General features: G+C 46.1%; 1 protein-coding gene across 4 annotated transcripts in view; it reads right to left on the bottom strand.

Moving 5' to 3' along the window:
• Positions 1-7,829: 7,829 nt before the first annotated feature.
• The window catches only part of GRIA1 (glutamate ionotropic receptor AMPA type subunit 1), a gene marked incomplete at its 5' end in the record, with an annotated part of 120,855 nt that continues 109,461 nt past the window's right edge, over positions 7,830-19,223 (bottom strand). For all 4 annotated transcript variants that reach the window (XM_083871705.1, XM_083871704.1, XM_083871706.1 and 1 more), the window contains 2 exons: positions 7,830-11,230; positions 13,194-13,328. In XM_083871705.1, the coding sequence (XP_083727831.1) occupies positions 11,042-11,230; positions 13,194-13,328 (324 nt within the window). In that variant the 3' untranslated portion in view covers positions 7,830-11,041. The remainder of the gene's footprint in view (positions 11,231-13,193; positions 13,329-19,223) is intronic.

The following is a 19,223-nucleotide window of genomic DNA, read 5'->3' as shown; positions in this document are numbered from 1 at the left end:
TACATTAAACCTATCGCACCTCCCTCCCTTAGAAACACAAGCAGCTTCAGAAGAAAAACAGACCAACAAAACAAATCACAGCAGTCTGTCAGGATCTATCTTAGGGGAAGCACACAGGGTTTTTTTCTCTGGTTTGATGACTGCTTGCATGAGTTTGGTTGTTTCTTCCTGGCCTGGAGTTAGGCTGTATCTTTTCTTCCTGGCACACAACACTATCTGATGCACTACAGTTACCAAAAAAGTATTTCCTGGCTTGCAAAGTAATTGCTTTTGCTCATTTCAGGGCACGCATTTTGGAGTTTTGCCTCTGCTCAGTGATAGGAAGTCTCCCCTTGCAGTGTCCTAATTCCTGTTAATGTCATACCCTCCCCTTTTCACCAGTCTCTTATGAAGCCCCAGACACATAATTCAGCAGTTTTCAGGCTCTCTTTTGACCCCTTTTAATCTCCCTCCCATTATTCCTGCACAGCAGCCTCCTGTCCCTGTCAGCAGCTGAAGAACTCCGTGCTGTTGAAGGGATTAAGCACCAGTCCCACAGGCTGGTATAAGGAAGCTTTCCTTCCTACACGCCTGCTTGGAGAACAGCTCAGGAGCCAGAAGGAGGAAGGCACTGAGAGTTTCCCCTCCTACCCGTGGTATTAAAAGCAAGCGAGTGTCTTTTTTCTCATCTTCCCCATAGCTGCAGGAGAGGATGCAGGCAGTGACAGATTCCCAAATCCCAGCCGTGCCTCCTGCCCCAGCTCTCCCAGCAAACCCTCCCTAACTCTCCTAGCACACTTTTGTTGCTCCTGCCAATCTCCCAGTTATTCCCAGTCCAGCCCAGCTTTGCAGCTCATAGTTGGGGTGTTAATCTTCTCTCCAGCCAGCTCCAGACACAGACCTCACACCCCACCACGTGTGGCCCTTTGTGTGGCATCAGCAATGCTGGGAGCAACAGGGATGAGGGCCCTGTCTTGGAATGTCACCCCTGTGCCCTGTGGAGGGAGAGAGGCAGTGCTGCTGTCCTGAAATCCCAGCTAATTACAGGACCTAGCAGGCTGGACTCAGACCATTTGCGGCAAAGCCAAACATCTGAGCTTTGCATTCCCTAAGCTTGAAAATGTCTTCCTGAAATATCTTTTTGGCTCCTTCAAGAAACACAGAGGGGTGAGGGGTGACCTGCTGACTGGGATCCAGGACACTGGGACATGACCTGTCCTTCCACCTGGACTTCTCACGGAGCACCACTGACCCCATGAGACTCTTTCTGTTTGCATTTATTTTTAAAAGGACCAGGAGATGCAACCCTTTCTGTGCCAATTGTTCTAAAAGAGGATCCAGAAATCACTGGAGCAGTGTTCAAGCTCTCTTCCTGGTCTCTGGTTAATCAGCAAATGTACTAAAAATGTGGCATATGGTCTGTGAAGAGTGGGGAGATTTCTCTTACACTGGAGTGAAAACACTTCTTCATATGAAAGCTGATCACACTGTGGTCATGTGGCTGTGTCAGGATCCTGTCAAAATATATTGCAGCAGAGATGGAGATATGTGACATCTCGCTGAATTCTGCCAGATGTCTGGTGGGATCTCAGAGGGGGTTGTTGCCTAAAATTTGCTTACCAGTCTCTGAAGGTGTGTGGCTTGTGACTGCCACGGTTAGAGCCCATCTCCCATCAGGAATGTCAGAACTCGGGCTGGGGCAAACTGGCCATAGAGGGGTTAACTTAGATTTCCCTTTGATTGCTCAGTGAATGAAGTAATTTAATTACTTTCCTTTGGAAAGAACAATTAACAGCACCGGGGGTTATCCTTTCATCTTGCCATATGGATTATCACACCAAAGGGCATTGATGAGGACATAAAGGTCCTTGGATTTCTTTCTGCAAAGAGCTGATCTTTATGCTCATATTTGATTTTTTTTCGAGGGGTTTCTTCTTTGCTTTTAAATGACATGTAGATGCACACAATGTAAACAGGAGTGCACACAATGCACACTTTGAACATATCAATTGCTGCCCATTTGAGGAGATCAATGCTTTTTCTAAAAGACCTTGTGAGGTTAGATTGCTTCCAGTATTTCCCCTAATATCCCCCACTCAAAAAGTCCATTGGGAGCTTGGAGTATACACAACTCTTTTAATTCAACTTCTTCCTTAGAGGAAGAAAGTTTTCCCAAGTCTTCACCTTGTATCTTCCTGTTCAACTGAGGCAGGACTTCAGCACACAAGTGGGAAAGTAAAACACAGCAGCCTTTAGCTGGTCTTTCCCAATGTTTATTAGGTTGGCATTAGAGATGATGATGAGCACTGTCAGTTAAAAGCCCTGAAAAACAGAGAACATGGAAACCACCTCTGTGGCAAGGAGAGAGCCAAGGGGTTACTCAAACACCCTTTGAGAGAGAGACCCTGTGGGCAGGATGGCACTGGTTGCACACATTGCAAAATGGGGGCAAAAAGGAGGCAAAAACAGGGCAAAAATGGGACCCCCCTGGACTGCTGACCCTCCTCCCATCTCCTCCTGGTCCCCATGGCATAGACCAACCTTCTTGTATCACCCTTGTCTGCATGTGCAGCCTGGAGATGGGACAGGGGTGGCAAGGATGAAGATGAAATATGGATAAAATGGGCTGGAAAGGACTTTCTCTCTCCCAAAATAAAAGAAGATAAACAAATCAAAAAGCGCTTTCCAAACCTAAGTTAGCAGTTGATTTATTCAGAACTCTTCATGTAAATATCAGTTGTTGTCCAACCAGTAATTGTGATCTGTTTGGGGCTGGCCCTTGGCTGTGAATGGTACCTTCAGAAGATTTTAATCACATCTCTCTGCCCTCCCTGTGAGGTTGTGCTCCATGTTGTGTCTTCTCAACCACAGCCCCTATCCAGCTCCACAACCCCTATCCAGCTCCACAGAGAGGCAGTGAGAAGCCATTATATTTTAATTGCAATAATATTCAGCTCTTAGGCAGGTGTTAGAGGGCTTCCTTGAGTTGTTAATATCCCCTGCCTGTGATGAGAGCCAGCAATCACAGGGCTCTGGGGTTCCCTCCTGAACCTCAACTGCTCCTGTGCTCAGTCCCGTGTCACAGGGTGGCCTTCACCTCTTCCTCTTTCCAGCCTGCTCTGTCTCCAGGCTGGAGGGGACATGAGCTGAAATCTCCCACTCTGTGGGACTGGAATCATCTTTCACAGCACCTCCCCTCATCCTGAGCTGAGTCCCTCAGGACAATGAGTGTGAACATTGTGGCAGGTGAAGGCTCATCGTATATTGACCCCTCTGCAGAGAGCAGGGTAGCAGTGAGCATGGGACCTCAGGGGCTGCTGGTGAGATGAATCTCCTCTGGAACTGCCCCAAGGAGCTGGGAAATGCCCTGTCCAGGCTGTGGCCACTGCCATGGGGTCTGGGCAGGAGGTGCTGCTGAAAATCATTTCATGGGATAGGCACAGGATCCACCATACTCCAGCTGAGAATCACCAAACCACAGCAACCTGTGGGCTCAGGCATTGGCAGATTGATGCCCCTACTGTGGTGAATGAGGCTGCCTGGGGGTGTGTGGGGTTGCTGGTACCAGTTATCCCTGGTGGGGTGGAGATGGGGGTGACAACTCACAGCTCCCATTGGTGCTGTGGCTTTGCAGAGCAATGCACTGGGAGGTTTGTAGGGCTGTGCTGCTGGGAAAAGGGATGTGTCACCTTCCCTGCTGCCACAGCTGCAGGCCCATGCCAGCACCCTCCTGGTGTTAGTGGAGAGAGCTGGATCAGCCTTAGAAGGAGCTGAAACACTTTTAGGTTCATATTTTGGTTTATTTTGGGTTGAGTTTTTTTTTGTTCTCTTTGGACGTTTGTCTCCAGCCACTCTGCAGCCAATACTCCTGGAGTTTGTGTAAAGGCATCATCCTTTTCCATTCCTGAGCATGGTCCAACTGGGCTGTGAGGCCACATCCCACCCTGGGACTGGGTGCATTCCTGCATCTATAGAGCCTCTGATGGGGCCAGGTCCTTGCAAAGGAGATCTGGGCCATAATACCTTAAACCACTGCAGCACCTCTCCAGAGCTTGGCTGCCACGGCAGGGGATCTCTTTCTTTGGTTTTTTTTTGTGTGCTTTTGTTAAACTGAAGGTGCAAGGAGCTGAGTGAGGGCTCAGCTGTGTGCACAGGGATGATGGGCAGAGAGGAGGGCAGAGGGATGGCAGGGAATAGCCCCCAGAAAATGGTGCTGTTCCTCCAAACAGTGACACTTACAGACGAGGAGCATTTTCTTTAACAAATATGGATCTAATGGATTAGGTCTGATCTAATTATGCATTCTGCATTAAGCCGATGCTTCCACTGTCTGTGGCTGCTAGCATAATTAAACTTAATGTACTTTTAATGATGTCTTCTTAACTCATGCATTCATATATGATTAGAATCAAACAGGACGAGCTGTCACGGGTCCAGGAGAGCTCTTGCGGCAGCTCCTGATGGGCCTCATGTTGAAATATTAATAATGCAGATTTCAAGGTTAACAACATTGGTTTTGAAGTGAGGAAAGCTCGTCACGCAGTTTGAGCTAATCTGAGGCAACAAAACGTCTCCCCTTTCAAGTTCAGCCTCTTCTTGTCTTTCACACGTGCTCCTGGGAGCAGAGGAATTTAAGTTTTACTCAGTAAAGATGTTGTTAAGTGGATGAATTGATCTGTGGGCAGCAGCTTTCAGAAAAGCTGGGACAGCAACAGCGTGGGCACTTTTTGGAGGCTTGCTGGATGCTCTGTCCTGGCCTTGCTCCTCTTCCCTCTTCCTGCTGCTTTTCTGGAAATTGGGGGTGGTTTGTTTTAGAGTCTGGCAGTAAGAAGGCAAACTCTGCTTTTGTCTCTTCTGCTCCTGTTTGATCCAGTGAGACCCTCCAGAGCCTCCTTGGCACAGGGAATGTGCTCCCTTTGGCTGTGTCCCACCTCTTGAGATGGGGCCTGAGGAAACCTTGGCATTGCTGCCCTGGCCCCAGCATCCTACAGGAAGCAGGCAACAACACTGCAATGAAATGTTGGAGTTTCCTCTCTTTCCCCTGTTTTTATGTAAACTTTTTTTGGAATGGCCTGGCAGGTTGTATTTGAGCTCCGAAATCATCTGAAATCCTTGCAATGGGAGAGCATTGATTTATTTCACTGTAGCACTGATGCGAACAACAGCATGTACCTTTCATCTGGAAAGCCAGGACTTATAGAAGACGACATGCCATTAATTTTGATGCCAGCTTGAACAGGGGAGGAATTACTGCTGAGGGGATCCAGAGAGCCTGGTTAAACCAGCTCTGCAGAGTAATGAACACTCTTTGTGGCTGTTACTTGATACCCCACTGTTCCTTAGGAAGAGGAAGGCACCTGGACAGCTAATTTGGGCTATCAAAGGTGTCTCAATACCTGTGTATTCATGTTAGTGCATGAGAAAGGGGTGTCATTACCCCTCTGGGGGTGAGGGCTGCAGTTTCACTGCTCTAGAGACAGTTCTGCCTTTGCAGAGGTTCAGCAGGTGAGCTCACTCGATGGAGATGATTCCCAGCACTCTGCCCCTCTCCATGCCCAAGGCAGGTTTTCTCCTGGCAGCCAGACAGAAATGCCTGCCTGGGAGAAGTGGTCACCAGAAAAAGGGAGATTAGTCCAAGTGCTCTGGGAACAGCCAGGAAACCCAGCACTTTGCAGAGTTGTGGCTCCACAGAACAGCCCATTTGCAGAGGGGCTCTTTGCTGCCCAAGAACAGTTATGGGATCACTTCTGCCCAGGTTGGAGCTGGATTCACACCTCTGCCCCATCTCAAAGTTAATTTGCATCTATATGGTGATAGGGACTTATCTGCCTCAGAGAACACCGTGTACAAACCCAGAGCCCATTGCAGGCCCTGGAGAGGAGAAACTGGCAGTGCTGAGGGTGGTATTGATGTACAGATGGAGGAGAGATGGGCATGGGCAGAAGGAAAACAGAAAGTGATGCTGAGTGTAGAATCCCAGGGTGGATTTTGATGGAGGGATCAGTCTCAAGCTGCCTCTCTGCTCCTAGGAGAACTTGTTCTAGGTTCTTGCACACTAAACTCATCCCCCTTGTACACTCAAACCATCAGGACCAAGTGTCTGGAAAAATACAGAGCAGCTCTGTGTAAGAAGGAAGGTGGGAAGGGTCTCATCTTTGTAATGAAGCTGGAGCAACATGAAGTTGGGCTTGCATGTGGACTTAGCCCCAAAAGCCCTGCCCTCCTGGGCAGCTGTGCATGGCACTGTGATATCCTGATGTTCCTGTTATTTGATTAATTAACTGGGTGTCAGAGATGAGAGCCCGGGGACTTCAGTCAGCAGTGGGTACCAAGACACAAAACCAGCACTGGTGGGTGACAAACTGATTTATGCTCACAGATAACATGAAGGTAATTGGGGTCTCTGTGTTTAGGAGGGGCCAGCAGCCACCAAAGCCATCAGAGAACAGGCCACACAGGTCTCCAAAAGGTATTTGGGGTTAAGCTGGTACCTTGGCTGATAGGAACTCGTGTGTTCCCATCTGACATGTGGCTTAGAAATGTGCACATAAATGTTCCCCTGGTAGCCAGAGCCACATGTGAGACCTGGGTGACTGACCATGTCATTGGAAACTGAGCAGCAGCCTGTGTTCACAGTGAAAACTTCCCCATGCCTCCCAAAACTTTTGATGGACACACAGCACTGAGTTGCTGGAGCTGAACAGGCCAGTGGTACCCACTGGTTTACAGAACACTTTGAGGCACCCCCTGTCCCTTCCCTGAACTTAGATGATTTAAGTTCTCCTTGAACTTGGTGACAAAACAAGGACAAACAAGCCAAACCAGATCTTTTTGGGGCATCCCAGCTCTGGGTCCTGACCCCATAGCAAAGGAATGGACTGGGTGATGCATCTGTGGCTCTCCTGCTGCACTTCAGGGTTCAGTGTGGTGAGGTTGTGTTTTTTTTTTTTTTTTTTTTTTTTTTTTTTTTTTTTTTTTTTTTTTTTTTTTTTAATATATTTTTTGTTTGTTTGTTTTTGTTTTTGTTTGTTTCAACAACTGCTGAATAAGAATTCTTGCTGGAGACTTTATTACAGGGAATATCTGCTTTTGCCACTAGGAGGAAATTTTGTCCTGTTTAAGCTGAGATATAAAGGAACGTTTCTTGTGCATTTTTGCAATCTCACTGGGAACCAAGAGTGAACCACTGAGCAGGAAGGGCATTTTGTGACAGAATCCAAGCCCACAGCACAGCACTGGATGCCCAGAGAATTGTGGAAGGCCAAACTGGGCTGACCCAGCACAGTCTGCCCATGGGAAACCTCTCCTTCAGGCCCCAGTGCTTGGGAATCTCTTATTCTTTGAAGCCTCAGGGTTCACTGCCCCTTTCAAAATGTATTAATTCTGTCCCTTGCTGATTATATATTTAAAACTTACCAGTGGGTAAAACACCACTTGTGGATGCTGGAGATCTTGGTTCTCTAACCTTGGCCCTGTGGGGTGCCTGGTCAAAAGGCATTTCTGTGGCTCAGCTTTCCCAAATGATAATTGGGAATGAGGATGTGGGAAGGGCAGTCCTTCCACACCTGTAACTCCAAGTGCTCCACAAGAGCATGGCATCAATGAGGGCAGTTTACCTAAGTAGTTGTCAGTATTTGCATAAAAGTCCAACACCCTCTAACTCCTCCTCTTTTTTTGCCCCTCAACAGGCTTTTGGATGAGGAACTCAGCAGGTTAGTTGTATGAAAACTGAGTGAGAAACATCTTAAATGTCCAAGCCTCTGAAACAGCATGGGAGCTCCTAGGAAAGCTGATCCTGGTAGGGATTTTTGGACCAGTGCTGGTTCTGAGTTTTCTCTGAGCTGGCCATGTCTTCTCTCTCTGCAAAAACAAGCTAAAATCCTCTAATAGCCCTCCTCAAAAAATAACCCCACAAGACTCCAAACAAAGCAAAATTGTTAATTTTGAACCCAATGAATATTTAGTTTCCTGACTCTTGGGTAAATATTAGATAGATTCCCAATTTCAACCTGAAGCAGTTTATTCGGCTGCTGTTCACAAGTCAGACACAGCAAAAATCAAAGAAATCTCTTTTGATTCAGGTTGGGTAATATTGCCTGAGGGGTAACATCATTTTCATTTCCACACATCCAGCACTGGCACAAAACGGCATGGACAGGTATGAGAAATGGATCATGGATCCTCGGTTCTAAAATTCCAGCTGATAGTTTCCTTTTTTTTTGTGTAAATAATAATTACCAATAAAAATGTTGCTTGAAAAAAAGAGAACGTGAAAAGAAAAACACCATTGCATTTGATAAAGCAAAATCCTTTGCAGTACTACCAAAAGAAAAAAAAAATAAAAGAAAGAAAGAAAAACCAAAAGAGAGTTAAAACAAATATAGCTGTTAAATAAAAGATCCAGGTACCAAAGAGCAAAATTTAATGAAAGCCAAAACTGTTAAATATGGAATCCTGTTGAGAAAAAATGTCAATGTCTTTAAGAGTTTTACCATTACTCTATTTTTAAGAAAAGTGTAGTAAAAATACATATTACAAGTTTACATTTTCCACGCTTTTGTCCTATTCACCTATTTTTTTTTTTTAATAACCCCTCCACTGATCAAAAGCCTTTGACAGCTGCATCTCACATCTTCATGTCACAGGTGGCCAGTTCTAGCACTGCTGCTGCTCACGAGACTGCTGTGACCTGCTGCCATGGGGTCCTGTTCCTGGAGGAGGATGGGGCACTGGTGGGTACCAGCAGCCTGTTCCCACCACACTGGCTCAGAACACGACAGGAGCTGCGCCAGGAGACTCATCTGAGGGCTCTGGACATGGAAAAAAGAACTTGTGCTGATAAGGATGCCTCCACTTGTGCTAGCGTTACACAGAACTGAAGTTAAAATTAAGAAGAGCAGGTTAAAAATAATGATAAAAACAACAGAAAGCACCCTGAAGTGGTTTGGAGTGGCTGATAACAGAGTTCATGTTCAGCAATGAGAGATGAAGATCACAATGTTCCCAGTTTTGCAGAGAGGAGTACATTGGTTGTGTCCAGACTTAGGACCTTGACTCTGACTTGCTGGTCTCCAAATTGTTGCATGGCAAGTGAGTAAGTGGAGCAGATACTTTAGACCAGGCTGGTGTTAAAGGTGGTAAATGTATTGCTCTGCACAGTCACACACTAATGGAAACTGGCATTCACACAGTTTCCAGCCTTACTTCCAGATTCTCCTCACAGACCTGTGCCAGTCATTTGCTTGCATCATTTTCTCTTCACCTGCCTCCCTTCCTTCATGGCTCCTCTCTTGCTATGTTGCAAAAAACAGAAAAGAGTAAAGAAAATGAGAAAAAAAGCAGCTCAGAATGCTCCAGTAGCAGCTCAGTCCCTGGACAGGTATTTGATAGACTCTGTGAGAACCTCTGAACTTTATTTGCCATCAGTGAGATGGGGGCAGGCCAAGTGGGCTCACTGTGGCCCCTGCCCCACAGATCTTGATGTTCCCCTGGGAATCCTTCACTTGAGAATGTCACAGCCCTGAGATGTCTCAGGCCCACCAGGGTGGGAAGCATTTGTTTGTCCATGCCAGAGACTTGCTGAATGATCCTTCTGTGCAGTTCTGGAAAACCATTCTTGCCCCCTTGATCTCCAGGCCTGTTGCTGGACTCCCAGCTCCCTGTCTGGCACTGTGGGTTTCTGCAACACCAAGTCTGGGGTCAGCAGCCTGCTTTCCTGGCCTGTGGATGCTTCCCCCTCCCTAAGGGTATGAGTGGGAATCTGCTACGGTTGGCTTTGTACCCAGACAGGCCACAGCTTGATGGGCAGATTGAATGTGACCAGCACTGATGCTGCTGAATATCATGGTTGCTCTTGTAGGATCTCCTCCTTGGTTTCCTTCAGCAGCTCCTTCCAAGAATCCATTCTGGCCAGCTACCTACAAAATGTCCCTCTGAGTTAGAAAAGGATGGCCATGAAGGGATTTCAGAGTAGGAGGGCAGGGGTGTCCCCCTTGCAGCCCCAAGACTTGTAGCACGTTGTTGCACTGGTTAATTGGCAGCTGTGTAGAACTGGGTGTCTGAGATGGTCTATTCCCAGCCCGAGGTGGTTCCCTTATGTGACCACCAGAAAGGGAGCACACACAGAAGCTAAGCAATGAAGAAATGGTTCACAATTGCTTATTAGCCCCCAATAACCTGGGCAGGAGAGTCACACGTGAGGGGAATGCCACGTTTACTTTCCCTCTTCAGCAGCCGACCGTGATCTTAGACCAACCCTCTGCTCCAGTCTGCCACTCTTCACTCCAGGCATGTGATTTTCCTCTTGGAGCACCTCTCGTCATCTCTGGAAGAATTACTGCTTTGTCCTCACGCTGACCTGGGGTTTCCAAACTCACCCATGACTTTGCCCCCTGTAAAACAGCCTCATGTTTTTGTTCAGGTTTTTTCCTGCATCGAGTCCTTGCTGCTGCAGGGAGAGCTGAGGGCAGCCCCGTCTGCCTCGCTGTGATAACTCCATAGCCCAAATTCCCCACAGAACAATGAGGGCAGAACCACGATGGACAAAAGAGGTCAATGCTGATGCCCTGCACTGAGTTCAGCTTGCCATGTATTTCATTTTTTGCTGTTAGTAGCTCAGACACTGTGGTTTGCATCCCGAACTAAACCAGATTGAAGGACTGAGCAGGGAAGGGGGAAAGGGCTGATGTTACCCTGACACCACAGGAATTAGTAAGAAAAAATATATATATTGCACACACTAAGACTTATTAACAACCAAGTTAAAACAAAATGGCGTAGTCCTCATTAGTGTTCCAGTGGTTCTTTGATCAGGGATGTTTCACGAGTCTGTAAAATCCCATTACACTCTCCTTATTGCAGTACAGACCTGTTTCTGTTCTCCTGCCAGTGGATCTGTTTGCAAACAAAAAGGGAAATTGATTCGATTTCCTTGAGAAGATCCATCCAATTGTCCCTTCTGTCATCATCGTTTGTCTTGTTGGTGTTGGGTATGTTTTTTGGCTCTGGAGGGGTGGAGTTGGGCTGCCCCTGCTCTCACCCAGGCAATGGGTCAAAAGGCCAATTATAATCCCGTAGCTCCCAAGGACATGCCAGTGCTGTGGCTCATGCATGGGATCGTCTGCATGGATTTGGCGAAATCGTGGCTGACCACACGTCCATTTTCTCCACTGCCTCCTGCTGCAGCCGGCCTGGGAAGGGTTGATGTCTGTATGGCTTCGTTGATTGATTGCTGTGGGATTAAACAAAAACCCTTTTTAGGAAAGACGGGGGGGTCTCCCCCTGTCCTTTGCAATGTTGGAGAAATCACAATATTAACCAGTGTTGTCTTTCTGTTACTCCCCTTCCTTGTCTCCATTCAGACTCTCACTTTCTGCATGTCCCCACTGCATCTGCTCTGTTCATTCACACCTCTTGTACATGCAAAATTAAATGTTTCAGCAGTATTTTGGGGTATAAAGCATCAGTTCCATATGCCAAAAACCTCCTCGAACTCTGCAACATAAGAACAGTCATCCTGGATCTGAGCAGAGGTATTTTACACACTTCCCCCATAGAGATGCTATTGCTACTCCAGGACTGATATGCATGGTGGACTCTGACTCACTGCTAACATATGTTTAACTTTCCTCATGTGAGAACTTGAGCATGTGCCTGTGTTTTTGTCTACAGTGATGACTGAGGTAACTAGGAAATGAAAGCCTAATTCAGGAAACCAAATTTCATCTTCCTATTCCAGATACATCCAAAATGTTCTCTTTTGGAGATCTAAGGAAACCACCTGCTTAGAACAATTCAACTAAAAGATAAAGCCAGTTTGGTTTCTTTGCATTCAAACTATCTCCAAAGGGCACCATAATTCTTTCTGGACTGGGATATTTAGGTGAAGAATTACCCATAACAGGTAAAACTGAAACAGCTATTGATCTATTGCATTCTGATATTTTTTTTGCAGTGCCTTTGTGCCATACCTCGCTTTACAGTGGGCACAAATCTAATCTTTGCAGTTCCATGGGCACGATTTGTTCATATTATTGTACCCTTGTGCTCAAGGAAGTTCTCCTTGCCTGTGGAATTTCCTGAACCTCAATGGGAAAAGAGCTGTAGCACATTTTCAGTGCATTAGAAATGTTATTCTTGCTGACAAAACATTGAGCGTGCTGTGAAATGGCGACATAAAACCCAAAGAAGCCGTTGCTTATTTTCCTTTTGATTCTGGGTGAGTTTCAGTGAAATAAAAACCTATTTGGATTTTTTGAAACTCACTGCATACTTCATGTGCCCATAACAAATTCCGTGCTCGTGGGACAGGTCAAGAGGAGGAAGACAAGGGATGTATCACATATCCCACTGCCTCTTTGAACACTACGGTGTCTGTATAATGGATTGCCAAGATATACTTGCTCCACAGATGCTGCATTAGAAGTCTATCCCTAAGGATCTCAAATATCTATCTCCAAGGCTCTCAAATCTAATCCACCCTTGACACAACACTCGGAAATTCAGGCACACCAGAATTTAGGGCTGAAACAGATCTCCTGGGCTATAGGAAATACGCTTCTGCAAGACCATGACAGGGTGGAGTTAAAATAATCATTACAGAGACACTGGAGGCCAATTTCTCTCAAAGAGGACCCATAATTCTGGATTTTGGAGGCCCACACCATCCATTCCAGGGCAACAATGCTCTGAACATGTATTGGTGTTGTCAGCCTGGAAATGGTGCCAGCAGGGTGCCAGCAAAGGAAACAACAGGATGTGAATCATTACTGCACTCCCCCAGGTTTATCTTGCTGTTAAGAGCCTGGGTTTGGGGATTTTTCCATATTGCAGCAATGGCTGTATCACACCAGCCCCAGCACACTTCATCCATGCTGCACACACATTGCCACAGTCTGCCTTCATTAATTTTAAGGAATTTCAATCTGTTTCTGTTGCTGCTTGTGCTGTGGTTTTGCTCTATGTCTGGATTTTGAATTAACATCCTGCCACACGTCTGATCTTGCATCAGCTCCCCGTGACAGCCCACTCGACCCTCTCTCAGCTCCCTCAGATGGTCCTGTTCCTTTCTAGCGAGTTGAGTGACCCAGTCACTTCATTATCCCTATGTCCTGGCTTTCCACCCATGGTCTGGGCTGCATCCGTCTCTGAAGGCAGCTTTGGAGCCGGGGGAGGGCCAGAGAGAAGGTGTGAAGGGCCGTGGAACGGGTTGCCACCTTCATCCGCTTTGATTCACTTCTGGACTTGTAACAAAACTCGATTAAGGCAACCAGCATGGCGAGTCCGAGCCCACCGATGAGGATATAGAAAACCCCCGCCACATTGCTGAGACTCAGCGCGCTCGTCTTGTCCTGGAACAAAAAAGAGAAGGGAGGGAAAAAGGAGGGCACACGGGGAAAGGAGAACGACAAAATTAGTATGGAATTGCCCTGGGAAGGATGCTGCACAATATAGCAGTTACTGGCATTACATCATCTTCCTCTTTAAATGAACAAGTGACATTTCTAAGAGCATTTTTTAAAAATTTTTAATTCAGTGTCTAGTAAATCTAACGTTTCCTCTCAAACAAACAAATAAACATTTTCCTCAGCAATGTGACTCTTAAAGGTAAAGGTTTGGGGATCTCTGTTTTTCAATCAGCTAACTTAAATGCTCGTTTTATCTAAAATGTCTAGTTTGAATTATTGATTAAAGGAGGAAAAAAAATTTGAAGTTTTCCTTCTCTGTGACATTTGCTTGTCCCTGATGTCTTGCCTGAAATAACCTGTTCTCTTGGAAATGCTCATTCCTTCATTCCTAGATTGTTTCCCCCGCAAATTCTGTTGCTGAGCAACACATTGAAGTGGATGGGCTTTTTTTTCCTTTTTTTTTTCTTTTCCTTTTCAATTCTGGGGTTGAGGTGACACCTGAGCTGTCCTCAGAAACTCATTCAATTTCTATGTAATAAGGCAGTTATTTCATATGCAATCAAGACCTGCTGATGCATGTCTAAGCTAATTATTTGGTTGGCAATAAATAGGGCTATTAATGAGCTGCAACTTATAGTCAGCAGCTACATTCTGATTTTACAATTGCCTAATGAATCCTCACGGCTCTCTGGGGAAGAGACAAGGCTCAGAAAGACTCATTTCACTGTGAGGGAAACCAAGTTCCCACATCTAACCCTGGTATCACCTCCTGCAGTTCTCAAAACCTTCTCCTCCACGATGACCAGGTTGAGTTGGGGTGTGAGGACAATCTGGGCAGCAACAGGATCCCAAACCTGGCTCAGCTCCATGTGCAAGGCTCCTGTTTCTAGGGCAGGCTTTCTCTACAGTGAACCAGACAGAGTGCCCTGCTCCATGCTTGCTGCTACTCTGCAATATTATCTCGATACCAATTTGACAGTAGAGATTCCCCAGGGCCAGCCCAACAGCTCAGTGCAAATCTGCTGGGGCCACCAGAGTCTGAGCAGCATTGACAGCCCTGCTCTCTGGATGTGGGAGGAAAATTGCATGTGGCTCGTTTGAGATGAAGCCACGCAGTTAAAGGATAACATCAGTGCCTGTGGAAGTGTCTGCAGCTGGTAGTGAAGCCTCTGCACAGTTCTTGGTGTTCTTCTATGCTGCTCCATGGATACATGGACTGGTGGGTAGCACAGCCTGTTCCTTGCCCTTGTAGGACAGTTGATTCATTTGCTTTTCTTGGCAGGTTTTACAGGAAGAAACCCACAGTTTTTGGGAAGAGAGGGGATTCAGGAAACAGCAAAGGATATTGGAGTGATGTCAAAAGGGTCCAAACTGGAACATCAACATGAGCATGGAAGGTTTCAGTACAAGGCAGTCTGCCTGACACTGGTTCAGTCTTTCAGACAAGTATGTTTTGCAAAGGATTCTGTCTTTTTCTGATTAGAGTTTGAGCAAAAAAGAGTCATCCGTCAAGGCATGAAAACATCTCAATTTTCACAATTAAAAAAAAATCTCCTGTAACAGAAAAGAATGTAATTTTTATTTATTTATTTATTTTTTTTAATTAGAAGAAAAGCTGGTTCCGGTCAAGAAGCTAAAAAGATTTTTTTTTTCTTCTATTTCTCCTTCATCTGACCCACTGCCCATGCAAACTGCCAAGCTTCTTCCCAGCTGGGGCTCCCATGGTGGGCTCTGGTACCATGGGGAACAACTTTCCATCCTGAACTCCTTGCTGAAAGATGCAAAGGTTGTTATGGGGCCAGCCCTGCTGAGTTTCAGTTGCTGGAAAAAGCTCCACGAGTGACCTCATTTTCTGTGCCTTGTTGATTGATCACTTTGACAAAGGACTCGCTGTGGTCACCGTGTGCTGGTGGAAAGGTTGAGTTTCTTTCTTGTACAACCTTCATGCACTGGTCAGGTTGTAATCTTGATGCTTCCTGTGTGCTCTCTGTAATGAGAGATTTCTGCAAATATCCTCTTAATTTCTGCAGTTTCAATATTTGAAAGATTATTTCCCTGGTCTTTTCTAATCTGCCTTCATACAGCTTTCCCCCCCAGGGTTGACTGTGTATTTGTTCAGTCATCTCTTCTCTGCAGATTGTTGGGTGTACTTTTAAGCACCAATTGGGAAATGTTGGGAGGTGTTTGTTGGTTTTTTTTTTTTTTTTTTTTTTTTTTTTTTTTTTTTTTTTTTTTTGTTTTTTTTTTTTTTAGTGGAGCTATAGAAAAGCAGAGCAATTACTCCGAGGAAACTGTGTAACAATGCATCAAGTACTTTGTCTTTTAAAATTCAGTCTGAAGGAGCTTCCCCAGCTTCAGGGAGGGATAAAGACACTAAAAGGGGGCTGCCCTTCTCAGCATCCTAATCTTTTAGCCTGCCTTCTTAATGAAGTGTGGGTGATTAGCACACGCTCTCTGCTCAGAGGAAAGAATGGGGATAGAGATGCAGGTGGAGAATCCCTGTTTATCTGTGTATAACTAATAATTGTCAGCCTATACTTTCACCTTAATTTAACAGAAGGGTGGAAATCTCCACAATAGCAGGAACGTCCTTTTTGCAAAAGGATGACACTGTAGACAATAGAAAACCTATTGATGCTCTCCTTCAAATAAATGGATCAGTGCAATCCATACAATAGTCATTGACTTGCAGCCATAGATTCTTAGGAAATCTGCCTTTCCTGGCTCTGTTGGGCATGGGAATACGCAGATTTCAGGTTTTTTTTGCCATAATATTTATTTCTACCCCCAGTTTGCGGTTCATGGTCCAATGAGGCATGTACTCAACTGTTGCTGCAGTGGCAGAGCAGTCTGGCAACCAGGAAAGGCTGCTGGTTCTTAATTCCCACTTTCCTCCTCATGCCAGCAGCAAAACAACCAGTAAGAGAGAGGAGATGACCCAAAGCAGTTTTCTGCACCACCACTGCAATTAATTTCGGGGCTGTTATGTTTTTCTTGCATTTACTTTGCAGTAACATTATTATTGTTATTGTTATTACTCTTATTACTGCTGTTCCTATTATTACTGTGACAATCTGGGTGAACTGAATGTTGTCTTATCCAGAAGGCAAAGGAAAGCACTGAGAGGCACAGTGGTGGGTAAAGATGCAGGGAGGGAAAAAGCAGCCTGAGTATCACTTCTGCTTCCTTAGTAAGGTTTCTCCCAAGGAGCCAAAGGCAGATTCCTGGGGCACTGAGGAAGGCTGAACTGCAGGAGCATGGCTGATGGCACAGCCACAAGCAGGCTGAGAAGTGGAACTGCTCCTGTGGTGATGCTTGAACTTCTTGCTCATCCTCCTTTTAATATCCTTTTTCTTCTTTCCCTCTCCCAGCACGACATGCAGTGATGTTCTTTGGGCAGGAGTGACATCTCGTTGCTCCCATCAGCTGCAGGACCTGACCCACAGGAAGTGTCAAGAGCCCTGAGTGCCCCACTGAGGCTCTGCCTGCTGTTTCCATGCATGATCCTGACCCAGTAATGCTCATAATAACAAAAAAGCCCCAAATTATTCTATCTGCTTGAGAGGACACTCCTCTCCTCTGTGCTCAGGCTGTGTGACACCAGATGCTCTCCTGCAGAGCTGCCCATCACTGAACCAGCTTGTTAGTGGGAGTGTAAATGTCACTGCTCGTCTCCCGCAGCAGCAGAGCCCTGACGTGGGGGGAAGATTGGCAGGTGAAAAGAGAAAGAAAAACCCATCTTCCCAAAAGAAAAACCCATCTTCCCAGCCTTGTTGCTGCAGCAACCAGGCATCTTCCTGTCTGTTACTCTCAAACATGGCATTGTGTCCATCACCCCCTTTGTCATAATTTAATCCTTGTTGTCTGGCAGGCATTAGGGCCAAATTTGCCCAGTTCCCAGCAGGGCTGGTCCCTTCTGTCCCCAAGTGTGAGCAGAGCCTGCTGGCAGCACAGGGTGATGGCACCTTGAGTTGTTGCAGGCTCCAGAAGATGAACTGTCCATACAGAAGGTGGCAGCTCCAGAAGTTAAGCTTTCACCCCAAAAGCTGGGCAGGGTTAGTGGGGTAAGGCCTGAAGCTCAGCAGTGAAGGACATAGCACTGGCCATTGTCTCAGAGTGCTGCCAGAGGATGTGCAGGAGCACATGGATGGCTGGGGATGAGGCTGCTCAGCATAAGACACCTTTGATTTGAAAACCTGCCAATTTCCTGCAAAGCCAGGGCAAGACACTAGCAGGATTTGTTCCTTTTAACAAAAACAAAATTCTTGCACTGGAGAAGAGGATTTGGAAATGTGTGTCTTTGATAAATATCTTTTTAATTGCATGACACACCTGGGTGTCCCTGAAAGCAGCTTTCCATTCTGGTCTATAAAAAATTTCCTTTCTCCCAATGCCTTGCAAAAGCCCCAGGAATCACATCCGTCTGCCACAAAATTTAGAGTACCTTGTCATTACATTTCAACAACATAAGGCATCCTTTGCAAGCCCATTTCATAGCCTGCAAAAAGTCCATCCTGTGCTTGTTTGCAAAATCAGATCCTTGTAGGGCAGTGCCTATTACAGTGTCTGTCTCTCTCCTGCTGTGCCAAGTAGAGGGGACTCAGAAAAGCTGAGAGACAGGACCAGGAATTGGTGGATGGTTTCTAGCTAGGTACAGTGCTGGAGGTGAGTGTGTATGGAAAAACCCTGTGAAGGGTTTTTCCCTGTGCAAAGGGGTGGCTGCTGTATGTTCACATTGGGAACAAGAGCAGCGGGGACACTGCTGCCCAGTGCAGGACACTGCCTGGGATGTCCCTCTGTCTGGCAGTGCATCTGGGGCCATGGGCTGAGTGTCCAGCACCTTGTGGGATGCCATGACATATCAAAATATTCATTAATTAGTAGATCCATTAATGTATCTACTGTTTTTTCACAGGAGGTTCTTTGGATGAAAAACTTGGTGGGCAATATACAGGTGAACAGATTAAAATCAGGATGCACAGAAATCAGTACAGGCATGGAACATCATCTGGGACCAACAAAAATAAGCCTGGGAAACAGCAGAAGGTTTGCTAGTCTCTGTCTAGAAACCTTGGGCACAAACCTTACATCCAGCTAGGCCCTCACCTCTCTTCGTAAGCATTCATTTATCATCTTGAAAATCCTCCAACTGCAAACTAAGCTAAGCTCAACAGCAGACAGAAATGGGAAGGTTTTATCATAGCTGTGTAAGGAAAAATATGAAATAGCCTCCAACATCTCCATCTTATCTCTGGACTTTGGCTGTTGAGCAAAGGTGAATGTTCCAGCCTGTACTGGAAGGATCTGTGCCCACCATGGGTAAGATAGGGGAATCCACCCTGTCTGCCCTGTCTAATCCCTGGACCATGGGCACCACAGAAATAGAAGGGGGGATGCTCATGAAGCAGCTGGGCAGCTCAGCTTGTTTAGAGTAGGTGCAGAAGAGCCAAAGAGACAAAAATGGGTAGAACTTGGGTGAGCAATAGGTGGGCATATTTGCCTGGCTGCAATTGTGAGAAGAAGTGAGCAATGCAATTTCTTGGTCTTTCTGTAGGTGGGAGAAGGGCCAGGTGATGTTTATGTTGATTTCTCTGATGTTTCATGTCACTCTTCTGTTGCAGACACGGTGCAGACGCTGAGCGAGGACAAGAGATGAGATCCTGTTGTGTAACAGCCAGGATTTTTCACTGTCATCTTCCACTCCCAGAAAAAGCTTCCATGGTTTGAAGTTTGTGCCTACTGATTTCACACATGGAGTTCCACGCAGCTCTCATGACTTTAAGATCCAATCTCATTTATTCGCATGTGATTCACATGTGTGTGATCATGTTTTCCAAG

This window comes from Zosterops lateralis, assembly GCF_965231275.1.
Source record: "Zosterops lateralis genome assembly, chromosome: 14".
In the NCBI taxonomy this organism is placed as follows: Eukaryota; Metazoa; Chordata; class Aves; order Passeriformes; family Zosteropidae; genus Zosterops; species Zosterops lateralis.
Note: the sequence above shows the minus strand (reverse complement) of the source record. Positions and strands in the feature narration are given on the sequence as shown.